Consider the following 20,691-nt stretch of genomic DNA (forward strand, 5'->3'; position numbering starts at 1 on the left):
TCCAGACAAAAAGGAGTGAAAGGGCCAATATGTGTCCTCATTAGTAGGGTATTAGGGTCATTTAGGGCGGAAACAGGTAGACGTATAAGGCATTGATGGGGGTGATATTATTATTGCGGACCTGAATTGAATTAGTGACGGCCAGCTATCGAGTCAAGGAAATATTTTCCGAATTACTCAATGAGACAGGAATTTGTTCCTGTTATCCATAATATCTATAACTGGTTTAGAGTTTATAGGCGTAGTTTAAAGTAGCCTTTAAGATCTTCCTGAAAGCAAATCAAAGATAGAAAAGAATGATAAGCAAGGCAGAGACGTTTATTTTCTATGATCATACACACTTCATATCGTTCCTCTTTAAAAAACGAAAGAGGTAGTATAATTTTTCCTTTGTAAGCTATACCATTATGATTTTTCAGAAGATAAAGAAATTGTCATGTAAATAATTGAAGTCTGTTTTGAATCATTATAAAATGGTCAAATCGTATAATTTCAAAGCCTTGTTTTGTTTCGTCGATGCTCTATGCAATGATAGTTGGTATCCTCATAGTCTACCATTCCTCAGAGTTTGACGGTTCCTTTTCATTTTAGCCAACGGAGAGAAAGCATTCAGCAATCACACAACATTAAATAATCAAGCACCTTCATAATTGTACTTTATCGCATGTAAGTCGCATTTATTTTTTTTTGCACGAAAACGGTACATGTAAATATAGTTTTATATGATCAATGAAAAGGAAACTAGTCACGGTATCCAAGCATTCAATAATTCTCGCAAACATCCGTGAACACACTTCGATTCCAACTCATTCTTGTATGTGTAAACGTGTCAGTTTGTAAAATAACTATCTGACGAATACGTATATTATATTTGAGAACTTGGTAGTTGGTCTTTTAGCACCCTTCTCAGAATTTTGCCACTCGGAGATTTTGGAATCTCTTTCAAGAATTCTACACCACCTCTCAGTCTTTTGTAGTCTGAAACGTGACCTGAAAAAAAAGATGCATGTATTTAAGAAATACATGTATGTTTAAAAATAATAAAATAAAAGCTACTATAAACATTGATCATGGTTTAAACAGGCGAGTCGTCAGCAGACAATACCACCAGAATCTTTCACTGGTTGAAGGTGCGGATGGAAATATCTGGCTCGAGAGTACAAGTAATTGTTTAGGCGGCAACGAGGCTGTCAAGATACCGAAAAAAAGTAACGCGAAAATCGCTCCTATATCAAGTGATAGAGTCTTTTTATTGCATACCGTTTTCTTAAATTAATAGAAGAAATTAAATAAAACGAATGTTTTTTTTAGGCACTATTTTATTATATTAGCAGTGAGTATCGCATTTTCTTGAGAATTTTTTTACCTTTTTTCGTGCGTGCAGTTTCAGTAAAATGTACCTACAGTTGTGGAACAAACGTGAATACCGAAACACATTGACATTTCCTTCTAATCACATAAGATGATAGATATTTGCTTAAACCAAAACTTCAAAACGACCAAAATTCAAACGACCAATGAACGTGGATTTCAACGAGGATTTTAAGTGCAGAAGAAAGAACCGAACAAAAAAAAGTTGCAGAACAGTCGTTTAAATACTGAAAAGCTATGATCTAAAAATCTTATCTAATTTAGCCCTATATTTTGGGGGTAATTGGAAGAAAAATATTGCGATTATAAATATACCTTCCACATATTTCATTAAATCATGTGCATGAAGGTTTGCATTAGGTTTGAGCACCACGTAAGCGCGTGGTAGCTCTCCAGCCCGGTCGTCCGGCATGCCTATCACAGCTACATCTTGTACCGCCGGGTGCTTGTGTAGTAAATCTTCTAATTCTGCAGGGGCCACCTAGAATGACAGAACGAAATATATATATGTGCGTAGCAGTTTCTAGGATTCATTTCTGTAGGAAATTCAAGTCCGTACAGTTAACAATACGGATGCAATCGCTCGTCTGCAAATGCTGGACAGTATGTAAGAAAAGAGTTACAGTTAAGATTTTCTAAGTACAAAAAAAGCCATAATTCTGACAAAATGCAAGCTAGAGGTATGGTTCTTGGTCTACACAGTCATTTAATGATGATAAGTGCGCAAAGTTTCAAAGCTGTAGCTCCTATTGGTTTTGAGAAAAGGCGGACCTAAACAAAAAATTTAACTAAGAAACTCAAATTTTCTAAGTACAAAAAGGGCCACAGTTCTAACAAAATGCAAATCAGAGTTATGGTTCTTGGCCTACACAGTAAACTAATGATGATAAACAAGTGTGCAAAATGTTTCAGAGCTGTAGCTCTTGTAGTTTTTGAGAAAAGATGAACCTAAACAAAAATTTTATTTAATTTAATTTGTTGGATTTAACGTCGTACCGACACAATTATAGGTCATATGGTGACTTTCCAGGAAGACCTCAGGTGCCCCTCCGTGCATTATTTCATCATGAGCGGGCACCTTGGTAGAACCACCGACCTTCCGTAAGCCAGCTGGATGGCTTCCTCACATGAAGAATTCAACGCCCCGAGTGAGGCTCGAACCCACATCGATGAGGGGCAAATGATTTGAAGTCAGCGACCTTGAGGCCCCCAAAAATTTTGACCGACGCCGACGCCGGCGCCGACGATCAAGTGACGACAATACGTCGTAGATTTTTTTTTCAAAAATCAGACGAGCTAATAAAACTACAATATGGTAAAAAAATAAATGTACCTGTAGTCCCTTGTACTTGATAAGTTCTTTAAGTCGGTCAGATATCACCATACAGTCATTGTCTCCCATGTGTCCAACATCACCTGAAACACGTCACAATGCCACTTTGTACCGACACTAGAATTATCATGCACACTGTGTTTTCTGAAGCCGGGTTAATGATATTTTAACATCGTTAAGTGTACAACCTCTATTGTGACATGCTTATGAAAAACATGAATAATAACATTAAAGTTCTAATTGAACAGGAAATTTAGATGTAGCACGCATGTTGCTTGTTGCAGAAACGAGCTTCCAATGGTTATGTCTTTCCAGAGTTACCGAATTTAGCGAAAATGTGTTGAGATGCACGGAGTTTGTCATTGTGGCAACGTTAAATATCGCAATGCCGCTAAATGTCGCAACCACCGTTAAATGTCGCAAGGTTGACGTTAAATGTCGCAACCACCGCTAAATGTCGCAAAATCGTCTGCCGCTAAATGTCGCACCTTTAACGTTAAATGTCGCAACACCAACGCTAAATGTTGCACAGCAAAATAAGGTAAGGTAAACAGTCTTCAGAACTTAGAGATAATACTGGGTAATGCATGCTTGGTTTGGGAAGGGCTGAATTGACCTTTCACTCTAATCTGCACGTTTGCTCTTCAGTGGTTCCGCACCATACATACGTTATATATTTCATATCTTAAGGTTTGAGCACTAACGTGGTACTCGCCACAGTACTATATTTATTTCAAGTCTGAACTATATAATTCTATGGAGTCATGTTTAGTTCATGAGACATTAAGCTCGCGCTCCGTATTGTCGCGCGTTGTATCGCATGTCTTTAGTCGACCTGAATTTCGTTACACAGCAGGCCGGGGGCAAGAAATTGTTGATGGAGGATGGGAGTGGGGACGGGGGGTTGGGGGGGTGGGGGGCCACCAGTTTAAAACAAAAGCGTCACCGGCGACGTGCGGTAGGTACGGGGTTCCTCTGTCCGTATTTGTGGGAAAGTTTTTTATATACAGGTATAAAATGTTTGCCTGTGGTGCATTTTTGTCTATTTTTAGGTACGTACTAGAGGGGCACTCCCCCTTTTTTAGGTGGTTAGGGTCTTTTCCCATTTACAATTTTGAAATACAAGTATGGAATGCTGGACTTTATTGCATTTTTTTGTTCAAAATTTCGGTGTATGGGAGGGGTTATCCCTGTCATTTTCGAGGGTTCAGGGTCTCTCCCCGGAAATGTTTGAAAAACAGGTATAAAATGGTTGCCTCTGGTGCATATTTTTCTTAATTTTAAGGTACGCCCCCCCCCCCCCCCCACACCAACACACCCCCATTTTAAGGGGTCAGCGGTTCTTCCCCCTGGGAAATTTTGAAATATAACTATGAAATGTTCGCCTCTGGGGCGTTTTGGGTCATATTATTTCCAAAATAGTTGGGTGCAACTTTGATGAGTATAAGTCACTAGTAAGCCAACAAGGGTGGGGTCTGGGGTGGGGGAAATCGGCTCGGGCAACAATCCAGGCCTGTTACACAACAGGATGTTCAACTACGCGACACGAATGTTTTTTACCAGCTGTAGAAAACGAAGGTTTTCTATTAATCAGCCATGGCTTCTATTTCTTTGTTTGGAGGTTTACATTTAAAGTCATAAGGTAACTATCAAGCTTCAATAGCGGAGAAAGATCCTATGTGGCCATCTGTACATTCTTTCAGGTAAACCGGGACTTCCGATATTATTTTACTTTTAGTCTCTTAAAATTGTTTGGTTTAGTCTCATTCCCCTACTTCCACCCCCACCCCTCCCCCCCAACCGCACACACACACTTCAAAAATGTAAATATTTATATTTTCTATTAATTGTCTCGGTGCTGTGTGTTTGTGTCTTATATTTCTGTGTCGTTATTCACCCCGTTCCCCACCCATACCTAACCCCCACAAACATACAACACTATTACCAAATCGTATTTAGTTAGAAGAAACCTCAGAATATTTCTGTCCTAAAACACTGGCCCTATTACAAAATAATTTCACAAATATATTTCTTGCGTGACTGTTCAAGCAAGGTGTGGAACTCAGGTGAGCGATCTAGGGCCAACAAGGCCCTCTTGTTGCTATACGTAACATCACTTAAGATAATTATTTGTATAAGATAAACCTGTTCATTTTTCTTCCCTCAAAAAAGTAAATATACACAAGGAACTGATAATCATAGTGTCAAATAGGAAGTGCGACATTTAGTGTTGGTGTTGCGACATATAACGGTGGGCAAATTTTTGCGACATTTAACGTTAAAGGTGCGACATTTAGCGGCAGACGATTTTGCGACATTTAGCGGTGGTTGCGACATTTAACGTCAACCTTGCGACATTTAACGGTGGTTGCGACATTTAGCGGCGTTGCGACATTTAACGTTGCCACAGTCATATTACTATAGCTGTGTTCCAGATGAACCACGCGTGCATGCGTACCTGTGTGGAGCCAGCCATCTTCATCTATCATTTCTTTCGTGGCTTTTTCATTGTTTAGATAACCTTTCATATTCTGAGGCCCTCTTACACACAGTTCTCCCGTCTCGTTACGTCCTAGGCTCTTCCCGGTCTCTGGATCTATGAACTAAAGTCACAAACATATTTGCAATACGAAGAAATAGCCAATTCCAAAATAAAGAACAGCTTAAATGTGGCAAATTAAACAACATGACTTGCCTTGAATTTCACTTGCCCACTTAACTGAGACAAAACAGAAAGAAAACAGGAAGGCTTCATTAAAGGTAGTTCTGCACGTTTGGATAAGTTTTTCCTTGACTTTTCAGAAAATGAGGAAAATAAAAAAGATAGGGTCGTGTGCTAATTTTTTGCTAGATTGGTTTGAAAAAGTTGGACCCCACATTAGTTTTCATATGGGAATCTATGTAAAATTAACACTTTAGAAAAAAATTTTTTTCTACATTGTTGATTTTAATGAAACTTCTCACGATTTTAAACTAACATATGGGCTATGATGTGGTTAATTAAATAAAATGTATAGGCCCGTAAGCTTGTTTTTAAGATATTTGACATCATTAATGAGATCTGATTTTGAAACATTATTTGGAACTATTTTACGTGTCAAACATTTTAATATCATGTTTTATCTCTTGAAAGGTAGTAACGTTGCCGATTTTATAATTTTACTCACAGGTTGTCATTTATTCACAAACTGATTTCGGTTTCCGTCTTCATCCTACTTTATCCGGATGACGCTAAGCCATTACTTCCAGTAAATCAAACGTGCAGAACTAGCTTGACATACCCACAGATGCAGAAATGAAAGCAAGTTGATATCAACCACAAATTAAATAAACCCAAGCTGCAAATCTGACATTGCCTACTGACTGTTTTATTTTACGAAAAGCCACAACGTCTGTTCTCGACAAGACGTGGTGTCTAACCTTCGCTTCTGTGTTTGGACAAAGTTTTCCAATTGAACCAACAGTGACGTCTTCATCATCAAGCGCCACAACCGGTGACGTTTCTGTCAAACCATATCCTGCAATAACATTAGACCCTCAGTGTTATATCATTCATTCTAACATCCTATTAGGCCTAAACACAGAAGACTGAAACTATATTAGTATGATTAATTCACAATTATTGCGTCAAAGCGTCAAACGTCATAAAGGCAAAACGCAGGCCAATATCTTCAAAGATGTAGATAATAATCCTTGATATCGTGTTAGAATCGAAATAATAAATCTCAGTGGTTTGTCCTCGAATAAAGTCATTGCTTTGTTGTTCAGATGCGTATTATATCACTCAATCTGCGCCATAGTGATATAAGTCCTTCCTATCTGAACTCCAAACAATGATTTTATTCAACGAAAAAGAACTGTTTTGGTTGTATTATTTCTTAACTACACACAAATAAACTTGTACGAATGTTACTTGACCTCCACAGAGAAACTACGCTGACGATACATTAATCTTACTATTAGTTAGTATTGACTTTTCTCTCAAAGAAACATGCCACATTCAAGATAGGGAAACGGCAATACTAATGAATTTTATTTTTGAATAGGCGCCATGATAAAACGATTTGGGGTTGACCAACCTTGTCTGATATTTTTTTTCCTCCTGTCTATGAATTCATTTGTGAGGGCCTCTCCCAGCGGGGCAGCTGCGCAGATAATGTTACGTACACTGGAAAAATCAAACTTGTCAACAACCGGATGTCGCGCTAGAAACAACACTATAGGAGGCACAATATGAAGTTGACTTATCTGAAAATATAATACATTATTTTTAGGAAAAAGATGTAAAACATAATGGGAAGCCTTTAAATAATGTGTTTACACAACGATCGGCAGAAACACACACAAGCATGCTTGGTCGCACACACACGCAAAAGCGACGAATAGGGCTGGTATTGACGTCGTAATGCTTGACTGTGCATGGTCCTAGTCTTGAAACCAGAACCACTAAGTAAATAACTATAGGCATTTTGTGAGGATGAGAAAACATATATTATAGTTAGTAAAGTGTCTACGTAAATTCCTTGAAATAAATGTTGGCTACCATCCGAGCATGCGTTCTTTTAACAGCGCTTCAACATCCTGTACGATAGTTCACACAAATGGAACACTCGCCTGGTGCGTAGTAGAAAACACCGATGTTCTTATTTATTACCTTGTGTTTCACGATGGCTTTCAAGAACCCTTCAGGATCAAATCCAGGTGTTGTCACGAGTGTTCCGCCATCCTGCAAGGTACCCAGTAGAATTGGAGCCATACCATATATGTGGTAGAATGGCAGCACGGCAAAATTATTGTCATCTGGCGTTGTTATAGTGGAATACCTACAGAATAAAAATATAAGCAAAAATAGGCCTTATAGAAAACCTCTGCCAGTTCTATAAGCTATTTGATCAAAATCCAGATCAGCATAACAGGGAAACATTTTTGGTTCGAGTTCGATTCCCCTCTCGGACCTATTTAACCAAACTTCTTCCTCATTAAAGCAATTCATAAAATATCAAATAAATTGTAACGAGTATATAAAAACCTTTGTCAGACAATGCCGATTTTGATGAAGATGGAATTATCAAATGGGTCAACACTCACTTAAACTGTCTCAGATTGGCAACCACACTGAAGTGGTTCAGCATGACGCCTTTAGGAAGCCCTGTGGTACCACTGCTGTACGGCATGATGACGACATCTTCGTGCGGGTCGATTGTGATATCCGTCGGAAAATACTTGCCGTCATCGGCTAACATGTCGGAAAATGGCTGATAACCATCAACAGAGCCTATGACTGTAATATCCTGAAACAAAATGCTCATACGCTGCAGAAAACGTTTGTAAAGTCAAATCTTTGTAAAAGATCCACAAGTTATAATGGCATTTAAAAATATGTGCCTCGTTTCGGAGATTGTCGATAATAGATGACAATAAACACTTGCAAATTTTATTTTATCATGGAGTTTGAGAAAATATTTAATAATTCTATTATGATTATCTTACTGTATACAAAGGATGTCTACCAGTTCCCTGTATGGGACTGAAAACCTCAAATAGAAGCAACATACGAAACAAAAAGACTCGACATAGTTTCAACAGGCATTTCTCAATGCTTAGTACGTGAAAACTGTATGGGACCTCGACTTTAAATCATGACCGGAAGGCTGTTTGTCCAGCCTCCGCGGGAAGGAGTCGGGGTGGGTGTTGAACCTACGACATGCCGCTTAAGAAACATGTAACTAACCACTAATCGAGCTATAGAGGACTCTCTGTCTTATGAATATATTATACAATCATTATGTTTTTGGAAACAAAACTTTGAATGATTATATGCACGTATCTTGACTTAAATTTTAACATTTTGCATAATCTTATCCCAGTCTTTATATGTCCTAATATTAGGTTAAATACTAGTGATAGCAAACTGAGATATATTAAAGAAAATAAGGCTATACATACTTTAATTTCCGCTTCCTGTGCTTTAGGTATCAGCGGCGGCACAGTAACCAGCATCTTGGCCCCAGAATGTTCCATGTGTCTCTCCAACTCACCTGTAGTATGTATATGCATTTTTCGAGAAAGAAAAAAAAACATTTCTTAATAAACTCTAATTAACTGTATGGTACTTTACAATTGTAATCATTTTGATTAACATGCGATGTGAGACCCTATGAATAGCACTTGCCGGTGCTTACCTCACAGATTTATGCATACCTATCTTTCGCATAAGTTTCTCGGAGACATGTAAGACATGTACACTTTGGTTTTAGCTTACGCTTACGAAAAGCGTGATCAATATCATTTTAGGAAACTCATGCAAAGTGTCATCATCATGGTCGTCTTCGTCTCATCATCTTCTGATCACATTTTCTTCAACGTTTTCAACATCATCATTAATGCTATCAAACATAATGGTCACCTCATCTGGCTTGGCACTACTGAAAATGACCCACAAGGGATTATTGTTTACCTGAGTCAAATGCCTTGAAAATTAAACTAGCGTAAAGGTGAGCTTTATTTAAAGTCGCATATGATCAGCTATAAAGCTCCAGTGAGATAACCTAATTATCCAGTAATAGATACTTACATGCGCTTATTTTACATTCGTACACCCTTTAAATACAGAGTGCCAAGCAAGGGAGCTTACAGTACCATTTTTCACGCCTTTGGTATGACGTAAAGGTAAAAAAGGGTTAAGTTCCTTGTTTAACGTGGGTAGTCGACGAAATACATATTTACCTCCCCAGCATCCAGTCTAGGCCAATTCAGCTGGAAACAGTACCAATGTAAGTAAACCACCCAACACTGAACACTAGTCGGGATATCAGCCGCGGCCGGGAATCGAACCCGGACCGCTCGCGTTGTAGTCCAACCTGCTTACCACTGCGCCACTGACTCCCTGACGTGGCCAGAGATCGTACCCGACCTCCCGCACTCAAAGCGAACACTCTACCATTGAACTGTTGAGGCGTTCCACGGTGTCTATATTGAACTTGGGGCTAAATTTTCACTGGACACTTGACTCCTACACAGGTTCGAACCCATCCGGACATATCTTTAAATATTTCACTTACCGTTTTTGACCTGGTTCGCGCCTGTGTGACCGTTACATATAACCATACTGTATATTGACGTGTAGGTACAGATGATGAAGAAGTAGACGAAGTTTATTTTGATGATAATGACGATGATGATGATGATTTATATCTTGTTCTTATTCAAGCTGCGATTTAAGCTTGATCTTAAGCGACTTATTTTTTTGTCTTTTTCCCACTCTATATAAAGTTCCAGTGAAGCGTTTTCGGACGGGAGCGTTATGCGATGCAACGATCTACGTATACCTCGTGAAGCTTATTGGAAAGCGTTATTCGGACGGAGTTCTGAACGGTACCAATGCTGTCTGGAACATAAACTTTATAAAATAGTTGAAAAAGTTTCGTCCACAGCAGAAAAAACAAAACAAATGGACATAATGATTAGATCTATATAACAAAAAATCTCATAAATTATTAAGATTCACTTGTCTTTAAGAAAATGCGGTTAGAAAGATTACCAGACGTGTATGCAGGATTAGCTGTCGTCAGCACAACACCAACAGAAGCGCATCCAAGTAGCAGTAGACCAAATTCTGGGTTGTTGGTTCCATAGTAACATATGACGTCATTCTTTCGGAGCCCTGTCCTATACAAGTAACTTCCGATCCGTTTAGAAAGTTCCTCTAACTGAGAGTAAGTGTACACAGAGCCAGTTGCATCGTCAACCTGTAAGAAGGGACATTAAATTCTTTATTTTAGTACTATGAACTAGCATATCTAAACCTGCCTCATGATCATACCAACACGACACTATCAAGGAGTTCATTGAATACGCATACTATACGCGGGACAGGTATTTCAAAATCAAAAACCTTTTCTGGATGTTGTTGCTTGTACTTTCCTACGTTGTGTGCTCTTTTAGATATTTTAAACATCTATACCAGCCCATGATCTATCTAATTATTATTTCAAGAGAGTCATCACTTGTCGATATATTGGTATACGCATTACTTTCCGGGGCTTAAAATTTTCTCACTAGCGTATTCTTGTTGTTTAACCTAATAATGTGAGTTATGTTTTTATATTTATATACATTATTTACATTATTGTGGTGAAATTTCATGTTGTTTGTTGTTTTATTTACATGTTCCTTAGTTTTATTCTTATTGATGAATTTAAAGACGCGCCACAAAATAACTGTATTTTTTTTATTTCCATGATGGTTACTTAAACAACAGCACCGCCATGCGGATACAGACGCTCATCTGATTTTTTGTCTCTGTATAACAGAAATATTGTCCTACCCATGATTTTCTAAGTCGAAAAGGGGCCATAATTCTTGCAAAAAGTAATGTAGAGTTACGGTACTCCAAGTTTTAAAGCAATAGCTTTGACTGTTTAGGAGAAAAGTTGACCTAAACATAAAACTTAACCAAGAAATCTGATATTTTCTAAGTAAAAAAGGGGGCATAATTCTTGCAAAAAGCAGGATGGAGTTATGTTTCTTGCTGTACAGAGTCAGCTATTGATGGTGAACAAGTGTTGCAAGTTTTAAAGCAATAGCTTTGATAGTTTAGGAGAAAACCTGACCTAAACATAAAACTTAACCAGGCAACGCCGACGCCACGCCGACGCAGACGCCGACGCCGATCAAGTGATGACAATAACTCATCTTTTTTTTCTCAAAAAATCAGATGAGCTAAACAAGAGCTGTCAGTGGACAGCGCGCTCGACTATTCTCAGCGCTTGATAGTATAATATAAGCAATGAGTAAAACTTTAACATTACAATAAGCATATTCTAAGTCGAAAAGGGGCCATAATTCAGTCAAAATGCTTGATAGAGTTGCCTCCTCCTTTTACTGACTGGGGTCATGATGGTAAACAATTATGCAAAATATGAAAGCAATATCTCAATGGACTTTGAAAATATTTGGGGTGGTACGCAAACTTTAACATTTATTCTAAGTCCAAAAGGGGCCATAATTCAATCAAAATTCTTGATAGAGTTGCCTCCTCCTTTTTACAGATTGGGGTCATGATGGTAAACAAGTGTGCAAAATATGAAAGCAATATCGCAATGGACTTTGAAAATATTTGGGGTGGTACGCAAACTTTAACATTTATTCTAAGTCGAAAAGGGGCCATAATTCAGTCAAAATTCTTGATAGAGTTGCCTCCTCCTTTTTACAGACTTGGGTCATGATGGTAAACAAGTATGCAAAATATGAAAGCAATATCTCAATGGACTTTGAAAATATTTGGGGTGGTACGCAAACTTTAACATTTATTCTAAGTCGAAAAGGGGCCATAATTCAGTCAAAATTCTTAATAGAGTTGCCTCCTCCTTTTTACAGACTGGGGTCATGATGGTAAACAAGTATGCAAAATATGAAAGCAATATCTCAATGGACTTTGAAAATATTTGGGGTGGTACGCAAACTTTAACATTTGTGTGACGCTCACGCTCACGCTCACGCTCACGCCGTTGCCGGGGCGAGTAGGATAGCTCCCCTATTCGAAGTAGTCGAGCTAAAAATGAGAAATAGTTACAAATTGACAGTGACATATATAAGACCAAGACAATGTGTTTAATGTCTAAACATTTTATTAAATCAATATATAGCAGCATATACATGTAGTAATTGATATATTAATTGAATTCAGCTTAATGGTATACAGCAAGTAGTGAAAACACTATAAAATATGACATATCAACAAGGGCCAACAGCTCTGCTGAAAATTACTGAACCGGAACGTGCCAATGATATGTATAACTAGGATTGGCACTGATCACTCTTGTAAGGTTTGGTGAAAATCTACCCAATGATGTAAGAGACAACCCTGCTGAAAATCATTGAACCAGAACATACTGATAATATGCAATTAAGACTTGGCACTGATCACTTCTGTAAGCTTTGGAGAAAATCCGCCGACTAATACTAGAGGAATAGCTAACACATCATAAAAATTGATAAATCAAGGACCATAATGAATGGCCAACACATCATAAATTTTGATGAATCAAGGAGCGTAACTCCGCTGAAAATCACCGAACCAGAAAATGCTGACGATTTACACTGATAACTCTCTGAAGTTTGGTGTCATTCCACCAAAAGGTGTAGGAGAAGTTGCAGAACAAACTTTGTGACACGCAGACAGACAAACAGACAGACAGACAACACTAAATGAATATGTCTTCCCTATGTATGTCTCCCTCACTACATATTGGAGACAAAATGACCCAGATGGCAGATATGTTTGTTTTAAGGACCGTATAGAGAAAATGTTTGTCGCCGTAAATAACTGTAAGTTGAAAAAATATGTTTCACCATGTTAAATAAATATAATACCTTTAATTTATGCTAACTAATGAAATACTGTATTCTATCAGTTAAATATATAGAGGATAATTGTTGGTTTCGGTGTAATATCACGTTAAAATTTCACCGAGTGGGCACCAAAAGTGATATTTTCACGAGTGGCGCAGCCACGAGTGAAAATAACAACTTTTGGTGTTCACGAGTGAAATTACCGTGATATTATATCGATTCTAACAATTTTTCTGTTTATTTTATGTCTAAAACTCTACTTTTGTTGTGTTTATTTCAATAAAATGTCGAAATTTGCGGGAAATTTTATCAGGAAGCATCGCAAAGATGACGTCATTTTAACGACGTCATCGTCATATTGTTTCCGGCTTTCAGTACGCTCGGTAAACTTTTTGACGTTAATCCGGATATCAGATTTGATAATTTTCACTGAGTGGTCAGTGAGTTTATCAGGATATAATTCACCGTTACATTTCGATAAACCACCGAAAAACATAAAATAAATTCATATTTCATCACTCACACTGTGAAAATATGAAATCTATATTTTCACACTGTGAGAGATATAGCTCCGCCCCCTCATTACATTGTGTATGAATTTTAAATTATTTGCTCGTCTCAGGATGAAAATTGTAGCCGCACTTTGTTCTTTAGAGTATATTTCTCGATTCAAATTATTTTACTTAAAGAGAAATTCATACCGTTATGCAGCAAAAAAATAAAACAAAATGGAACTTTATGTTGCATGCGTACGCGTCTTTATAACGTCACAGCACGTCTGACGTCATGTCTGTTTACGCGCGTCTGTCTCCCGCGCTGAGATTAAAATAGTTGCAAAATGCACATCTCAACGTAATTGAGCATAAAATAAAAAGAAAATTTGTTTGTTTTTCGTGAATATATAATATATCTCACCTCGAAGTGAGAAAAATTTTCACATTTTCACTCGCGCTACGCGCTCGTGAAAATATTTGAAATTTTCTCACTTCAAAACAAACAAATATCCTCTATATATTTTGGTTGTTTCAATAAAATTTGTTTTAAAATATTTTGTAAGAGTAAAGTAACAACATATAAACATTGGTTTTGCTGGCAGTATAAAGGTATAATGATATCGATTTGGATCAATTACTCAATTCTGGAGTGGCATTCATAAACATGTAATGTCTGAAACTTTGGCAACCATTTCTGTTAGTTGATTTTATACTTTTTCCATTTAAGCTCGATGGCGATGAAAGTTTCAAGCTTGTTTTAACAACTCTCGAGTCCCCCACCCTGGGGAGAACAGGAATTCGGTGTTATATGAGAAGGTGCGGACGTGACCCCAGTGGGTCTCTAACTCACGACCTCTGGATTAAGAGTATTATATGCAGTCAAAGACCTCTAACAAGGTCTAAAATTCAAGTACGTACATTCATTGTACAAGAAGCACAAAAGCTAGACTGGTTACAGTCCTTACTCTTGTCAGTCATAGTCTTTTACTGATGTTAAATTACTTTCCTTCATAGTTATAAATGGTTAACCCCCTCTTACTGTCCAATGTAAACATTCAATTGCATGAAAGGTCGTTGACTGAACTTAAAATCACAACAGTAGCTAGTCTACACTATTAGTTTTAAGATTCGTTATTTTCATATCTAAAATGCATGTTACTCGATTGTGAAATTGCAGTATAAATGTGTGAAAACTGTCTTTCCTAGCCTCAAGCATTGTGCAGTTGCAGTTACACCATCCTTTTTAGGTGTACAATTAGATATCTTTAAATCTGAACACACATTAAAGCAACAGCTCCCGTATTCATTAGCTACAAGCAGGGTTAAAGTCCACCCAAGTTGTGCAGTGATAACATATTTACCGATATATGATATCATACGCTTAAGGCCAAAGTTAATTGGTGCTCATGTCATTTGTTCAATTCTAAAGGAAGTAACATGTATTTCTATTCGACTGTAATATTTCCTATGTTGTTGGATGGTCAAGATATAAGGGAGCCCCACACTCTCCCTCTTCACCATTTAGTGCAAATTTCTCGATATTTGTTATGACGTAAGTGCTGAAATTACATTGAAATAAGAGTCAAATCGTACCAAAACGGACTAACCATGATCACAAATGTTCATGTAAGTATAGGTTATAGATCATTTATTGACTTTCTAATGCAATTAAGTTTGCTGAAACGGAGCGCAGCAGTGACGGCAAAACTTAATGCATTGGAATGTCAATAAGCGTATCTATAACCGAGTTATAGTTAAAACGCCCCTTTTCATAAATCAACATCTCCGTCTCAAATAAACTAAATCACACAGGGAACCCTTCTTTGAAATTACATTAATTCAGTAGAAAGATTTTTTTTTGATTTGCACAAATGTGCAAATGTACATAGTGACTTTTTACAATATCTTATAGTTCAAACATTTTTTCATCCAATGACAAGCGAAGGATTTTCAAAAAAGTAACCATCTTATTTTCATATTATTTCTTAACTGAAAAAATTGGTCCACTTAATCACGAAGTAGTACAAAATTAATAAGCCTACTATGGATTTCACACATTCAGGGAGGCGGAGCAACTGCCGAAACAGGGACTGCATACAAGAAATAATGTGACCAAGTATATAAAAATCATAATGTGTTTTTTCTTCTTTTTAATGCAAGCTGTACTTTCATAGTTCAAGTTTTACCTTTCTACACCTTTCACTCTTTGTATTTTCTCCACGATTTTAATACAGCATTGACCGGGGAAGTGCACTAATTGTTGCTATTTATATATATCCAAATTTTCCTATTGTTTATTAAATTCAAATGTAAACCGGAGGTCAATTACCTCTTCTGGTCTAAAAATAAACCAGACTGTGCTTACTGTTTAGAATAGAACTATTAGATTATTAGAGTTAAACCTGCATATTAAATTTTCATTGAAATAAGAATGTAATATTGTGTTCTACAAACTACTCGATAAGTGAGTCGTCTACTAATATTAGGTTATTTAACATTGTTCTGTACAATACGGAGATATATTTGGACGAGTACCCAGCTGAGAAAACCATATTGGACGAGCGGCTCGTCCAATATTGTTTTCTCAGCTGGATACGAGTCCAAATATATCTCGTATTGTACAGTACAATGTTAAATAACGTTTTTATTCTATATCTATTTTATCTTACTATAATAATAGTTTAAATTAAAAATGTTTCACTGAATATTGTATTCCTGCCTTTTCTAGATTTTTCCCAGCTTGGTATGAGGGCAAATATATATTATACAGAACAATGTTAGGCCTTAAATAACCTTTTTATTCTATATTTATTTCACTTCATACGTAATATACGTAATTCATTGAATGTTTTTTTTTCTGCGTATCATTATTAAAAAAAGTATATGGTGCAACCTCCCTACAACAGCCATTTGGTGATTTGGGTGGTAATAACACTTGGCTGAGATATTATGCCCACAAACATTGTCAGCAAGTTTGGTGAAGATCGGATGAAAACTGTTCGACTTAAAAGAGCGGACAAGGCTAAATTCCCCGTTTTTCGAGTAATTCAAGAACTATAATCAAAAAGTGTCTGGTACAATTTCGCTGGTTATCGAAACTGGCCAAGATGTAATGCCCACAAACATTGTCAGCAAGTTTGGTGAAGATCCGACGAAAACTGAATTAGAGAGCAGACATGTTTTGGATAATGACCGCCCGTCTGCTGCCATTCATAATTATCTTCTCCATTTTTTTCTTAACCGTTAAAAAACTGCTGAGGTAGCTATTCAGACCGTCAAGGCTGATACCAATTTCTTTCGCGATTGGGTAGATAAAATAGATATAGAATAAGTATTTATAATTACATCTACAAACAATGTTGGCCACACTTCCCAGGGAAATTCAAATTCAAATCTTAAAAACATTTTTCTCAAAATCACCTTTGCAAAATAAAACAGAAACAGATTTTTAATAACATATTGTAAAAAGTCACTATGTACAAATGTGCAAATTAAAAATAAAATATCTTTCTAATGATTTAAGGTAATTTCAAAGAAGGGGTCCCTGTGTGGTTTAGTTTACTTGAAACGGAGATGGTGTTGATTGATGAAAAGGGGTATTTTAACTATAAGTCGGTTATAGATACACTTATTGACATTCTAATGTATAAAGTTTTGCCTTCACTACGCTGCGCTCCGTTTCGGCATACTTAATTGCATTAGAAAGGCAATAAATGATCTATAACCTATACTTATTAAAAAATCTGTTTCTGTTTTATTTTGCAAAGGTGACTTTGGGAGGTGTGGCCAACATTGTTTGTACACAAAATCATGTGGATGTAATTATAAATACATAGTAGACGGTTATAGACGACTCACTTATAGAGTAGTTTGTAGAACACAATATTACATTCTTTTTCAATGGAAATTATGAAAAGTAAGCGCACTCTGGTTTATTTTTAGACCAGTAGAGGTAACTGACCTCCGGTTTACATCTGAATTTTATGAACAATAGGAAAATTTTGATATATATAAACAACAACAATTAGTGCACTTCGATCCCGGTCAATTTTGTATTAAAATCAGTCAATGCTGTATTAAGATCGTGGAGATAATACAAAGAGTGAAAGGTGCAGAAAGGTAAAACTTGAACTATGAAAGTACAGCTTGCATTAAAAAGAAGAAAAACACAACTGATATTTATATACTTGGTCCGTATATTATATAGAAACATTATTTCTTGTATGCAGTCCCTGTTTTGGCAGTTGCTCCGCCTTCCTGAATGTGGAAAATCCATTGTAGGCGGAACAATGAATACTAATTAATTTTGTACTACTTCATGATTAAGTGGACCAATTTTTCAGTTATATAATAATATGAAAATAAGTTGGTTACTTTTTGAAAATCTTTCGCTTGTCATTGGATAAAAAAGATGTTTGAACTATAAAATGGCATATTACAACTTTAGAATAAGAAGTACTGTTTGTTTCACCTATTCCGTTAACAATCATGCTGAATAAAATCACAGGTCATGGCAAACCCTTTTACGGAAAATGTGACTCCCAACAGTCATGCAACTTTAATAGTGTGCTTGTCGGAGCGCTGCCTGTTCTGAGGAAGCACGTGCTTATCTCGGCGAGGAAGGAGAGGAGTTTTATTTTACTGCATCTAAGCAACTGTATTCCATTTGTGTTTAAATGATTAGATGTGTCCTCGAGGAATTTAAGTATCGCCATTAACTATGAATCAAAAACTGCCATTTACCCACCTCTGCTATGAAACGTATGATATATTTTAATAGACCGGACTGTGCGCGGACACCTCAACATTACATGCACTGCAGCCTAACATAAATACAGTACACCACCGCATTATCTATATAGAAAGTCGGTCGGGAACATTGAACGTCTGTGCAAAAAAAAAAAAAAAAAAGAGATTGTAAATTTGCGGGGAATTATTTAAAGAAGCGCGCCTCTCAATTTTTTTTTTTTTTTGGAAATTTAGAAAGTAGTTCCATAAATAAAATGTATAAAAAGATGATCATGTAAGTTCTAGACAGTTTTTACTTAAAACACACATTTTTCCTTGGTATAGAAGCTTTAATAACCTTTAAATTAAAATTAAATGAACTTTAACAGATACATGACTTAAATGATCGAATAAAATATTTTATCACATGTTTGACGTCGTGGGATTGAAATAAAGCCATTACACAAATATGTGTAGGAGACGTTGGTCAATTTACTTGGTCTATAAAAGGTAAAGAAAGGAGACATTTTAATGTTTCAGCAGGAAAAGCTTACATGTAATAAAAAGAATATTACATTTGTGTCTTTCCACATTGCAGAGCCTCGCATTGTATTATTTTATTCAACTCGTTTAATAAATTCAGTATAAAAAGACACTCATGTAATATCCTCTATAAAACTGGGGTCAACTGAAACCAGTAACAAAAGTTAACACTCTGAAACTGGTTAAAAAAACTTTTCGGACGTTCACCTTGCATGCATTTTGTTAATCAGTGTTAATATACGCGTGCATGGTTACATATTTTTATACTTACTAGAGCGTTTTTGCTGCCGAATTTTCCAAAACGAGAAAACATATAGTCACTTAAAGACATCATCGGCAGCTCCTCCGTCGGTCTCGGACTTTTAAACACCGTTTCTCCTGTTGCCGACGACGACATACAGCGCCGATTTTCTGAAACATTTTTGAGTTTGTGATGGTGTAAATTCCTTTGACTTCCTTCTGTCTGGCTACACTGTGCTGGTCCTTGAGCCGATAAGGAAACATAGCCTCTTGATAAACAACGACAATTTTCCGTTTTCAATAGACGTCGAAAAATATGACGCATTATTGCAGCGTGTTTTTTTTCCACACAAACAATTCACAGTGAAAAATGATAGTTTTTACTTCCACACAGTAAATATGCACTGATCTCTAGCTCAATAACCTATTGATCTACTTTTGATATTTTGTCTAGGTGTAGATAAATCATCACAACGTACTCAAACAACCGCAACGTTATAGAATCTAACCGTTCTATATCAAACACATGTTTATCCTTGACATAAATGATTTAAGTACAGATATACAACGGTAAAATGTTTAACCTGGGGCCAAGGAGAGTAAAATCTATTGCGATAAGACTGGTATATTGTTAACAATTGAGCCAATTACCTTAATACCCTAGCTTTTGTAATTTCGTTATGCATAATATTATACAAATGTCAAATTATCACCCTGTTGCTTGAGATGAATTCAGTTACGTGTCAATTTATATTCAAATTCGTAACAAAAGAAACGTCTCACAATGCACAAGTAATAATAAAAAGGCAAATTCGTTTTTGCTTGTATTTTGCAAAAAGTGCTCCACCTAGACTAGCTCCTAGACTGTGATATATCATTTTTTATTTTTTTCTATCAATATTGTAAATATAGCCAGTCTATATTCTAATTACAATCAGTATCTCTAGAATAGACTGGCATTTGTCACTATAAAGAAAAAATACAAAAGTTGAAATTTTGTGACCATTCCTTTATTATCAATCTAGTGTTCAGATATACGCCAAAGGGTGTGTGTGTGTGGGGGGGGGGGGGGGGGGGGGGCAAGGCGAAGCAGGGTGTGTGTGCGCGGGGCAAGGCGAAGCAGGGTGTGTGTGCGCGCGGTGGTGGTGTCCAAGAAACAAAGGTAATGTAGATTGTTGCAGTCTTCACATTGTGTCATCACCAAACGTCTATATTCCAAGTTACTAGTCAATAACTTTAATATTTGTAAAGTTATGTTCTGGACACGAAATATGATGGGCAGATTTGACCTTGACCTTAGACCTACCACCCTTGTGTATGTATCTGGACATCGTCTCATCACTACCTACCTACATGCAAAGTTTGAAGTCAATACATTGAATTGTTAATAAGTTATGTTCCGGACACGAAATAAAACGGACAAATTTGACGTTTGAGCTCAATTTTTGTCCTTGACCTTTGGCCTACAGACCCGGTTCATGTCTCGTCTCATCGCTACCTACCTATGTCAGTACATTGCATGGTTATTTAGTTAAGCACCGAACACAAAATATGATGGATAGTTATGACCTTTTAGCGCAATTTGTGACCTTGACCTTTGACAAACAGCCAGTTCAATCGCTCTGCACT

At 36.8% G+C, this 20,691-nt stretch overlaps 1 protein-coding gene across 1 annotated transcript; it reads right to left on the reverse strand.

Annotated features, from left to right (window-relative positions):
• Positions 1-300: 300 nt before the first annotated feature.
• LOC123527397 (uncharacterized) lies at positions 301-19,584 on the reverse strand. The gene is made up of 11 exons (XM_045306816.2): positions 19,094-19,584; positions 10,245-10,452; positions 8,651-8,742; positions 7,793-7,995; positions 7,359-7,527; positions 6,784-6,952; positions 6,125-6,222; positions 5,163-5,307; positions 2,705-2,787; positions 1,687-1,852; positions 301-990 (listed from the first exon to the last, which is right to left on the reverse strand). The coding sequence occupies exons 1-11, from the start codon at positions 19,385-19,387 to the stop codon at positions 866-868; spliced, it is 1,752 nt and encodes a 583-aa protein (XP_045162751.2). The 5' UTR covers positions 19,388-19,584; the 3' UTR covers positions 301-865.
• Positions 19,585-20,691: the final 1,107 nt, after the last annotated feature.

Source organism: Mercenaria mercenaria, chromosome 1 (genome assembly GCF_021730395.1).
Source record: "Mercenaria mercenaria strain notata chromosome 1, MADL_Memer_1, whole genome shotgun sequence".
Classification (NCBI taxonomy): Eukaryota; Metazoa; Mollusca; class Bivalvia; order Venerida; family Veneridae; genus Mercenaria; species Mercenaria mercenaria.

Bases quoted from the DNA above. Each gene is read 5' to 3' on its own strand.
- LOC123527397 (XM_045306816.2), bottom strand. From the start codon at position 19,387: ATGCGTCATATTTTTCGACGTCTATTGAAAACGGAAAATTGTCGTTGT. The intron at 10,453-19,093 runs GTAAGTATAAAA...CCCTTCTTACAG, and splicing joins TCGGCAGCAAAAACGCTCTA to GTTGACGATGCAACTGGCTC. The intron at 7,528-7,792 runs GTGAGTGTTGAC...TTTATTCTGTAG, and splicing joins GCCAATCTGAGACAGTTTAA to GTATTCCACTATAACAACGC.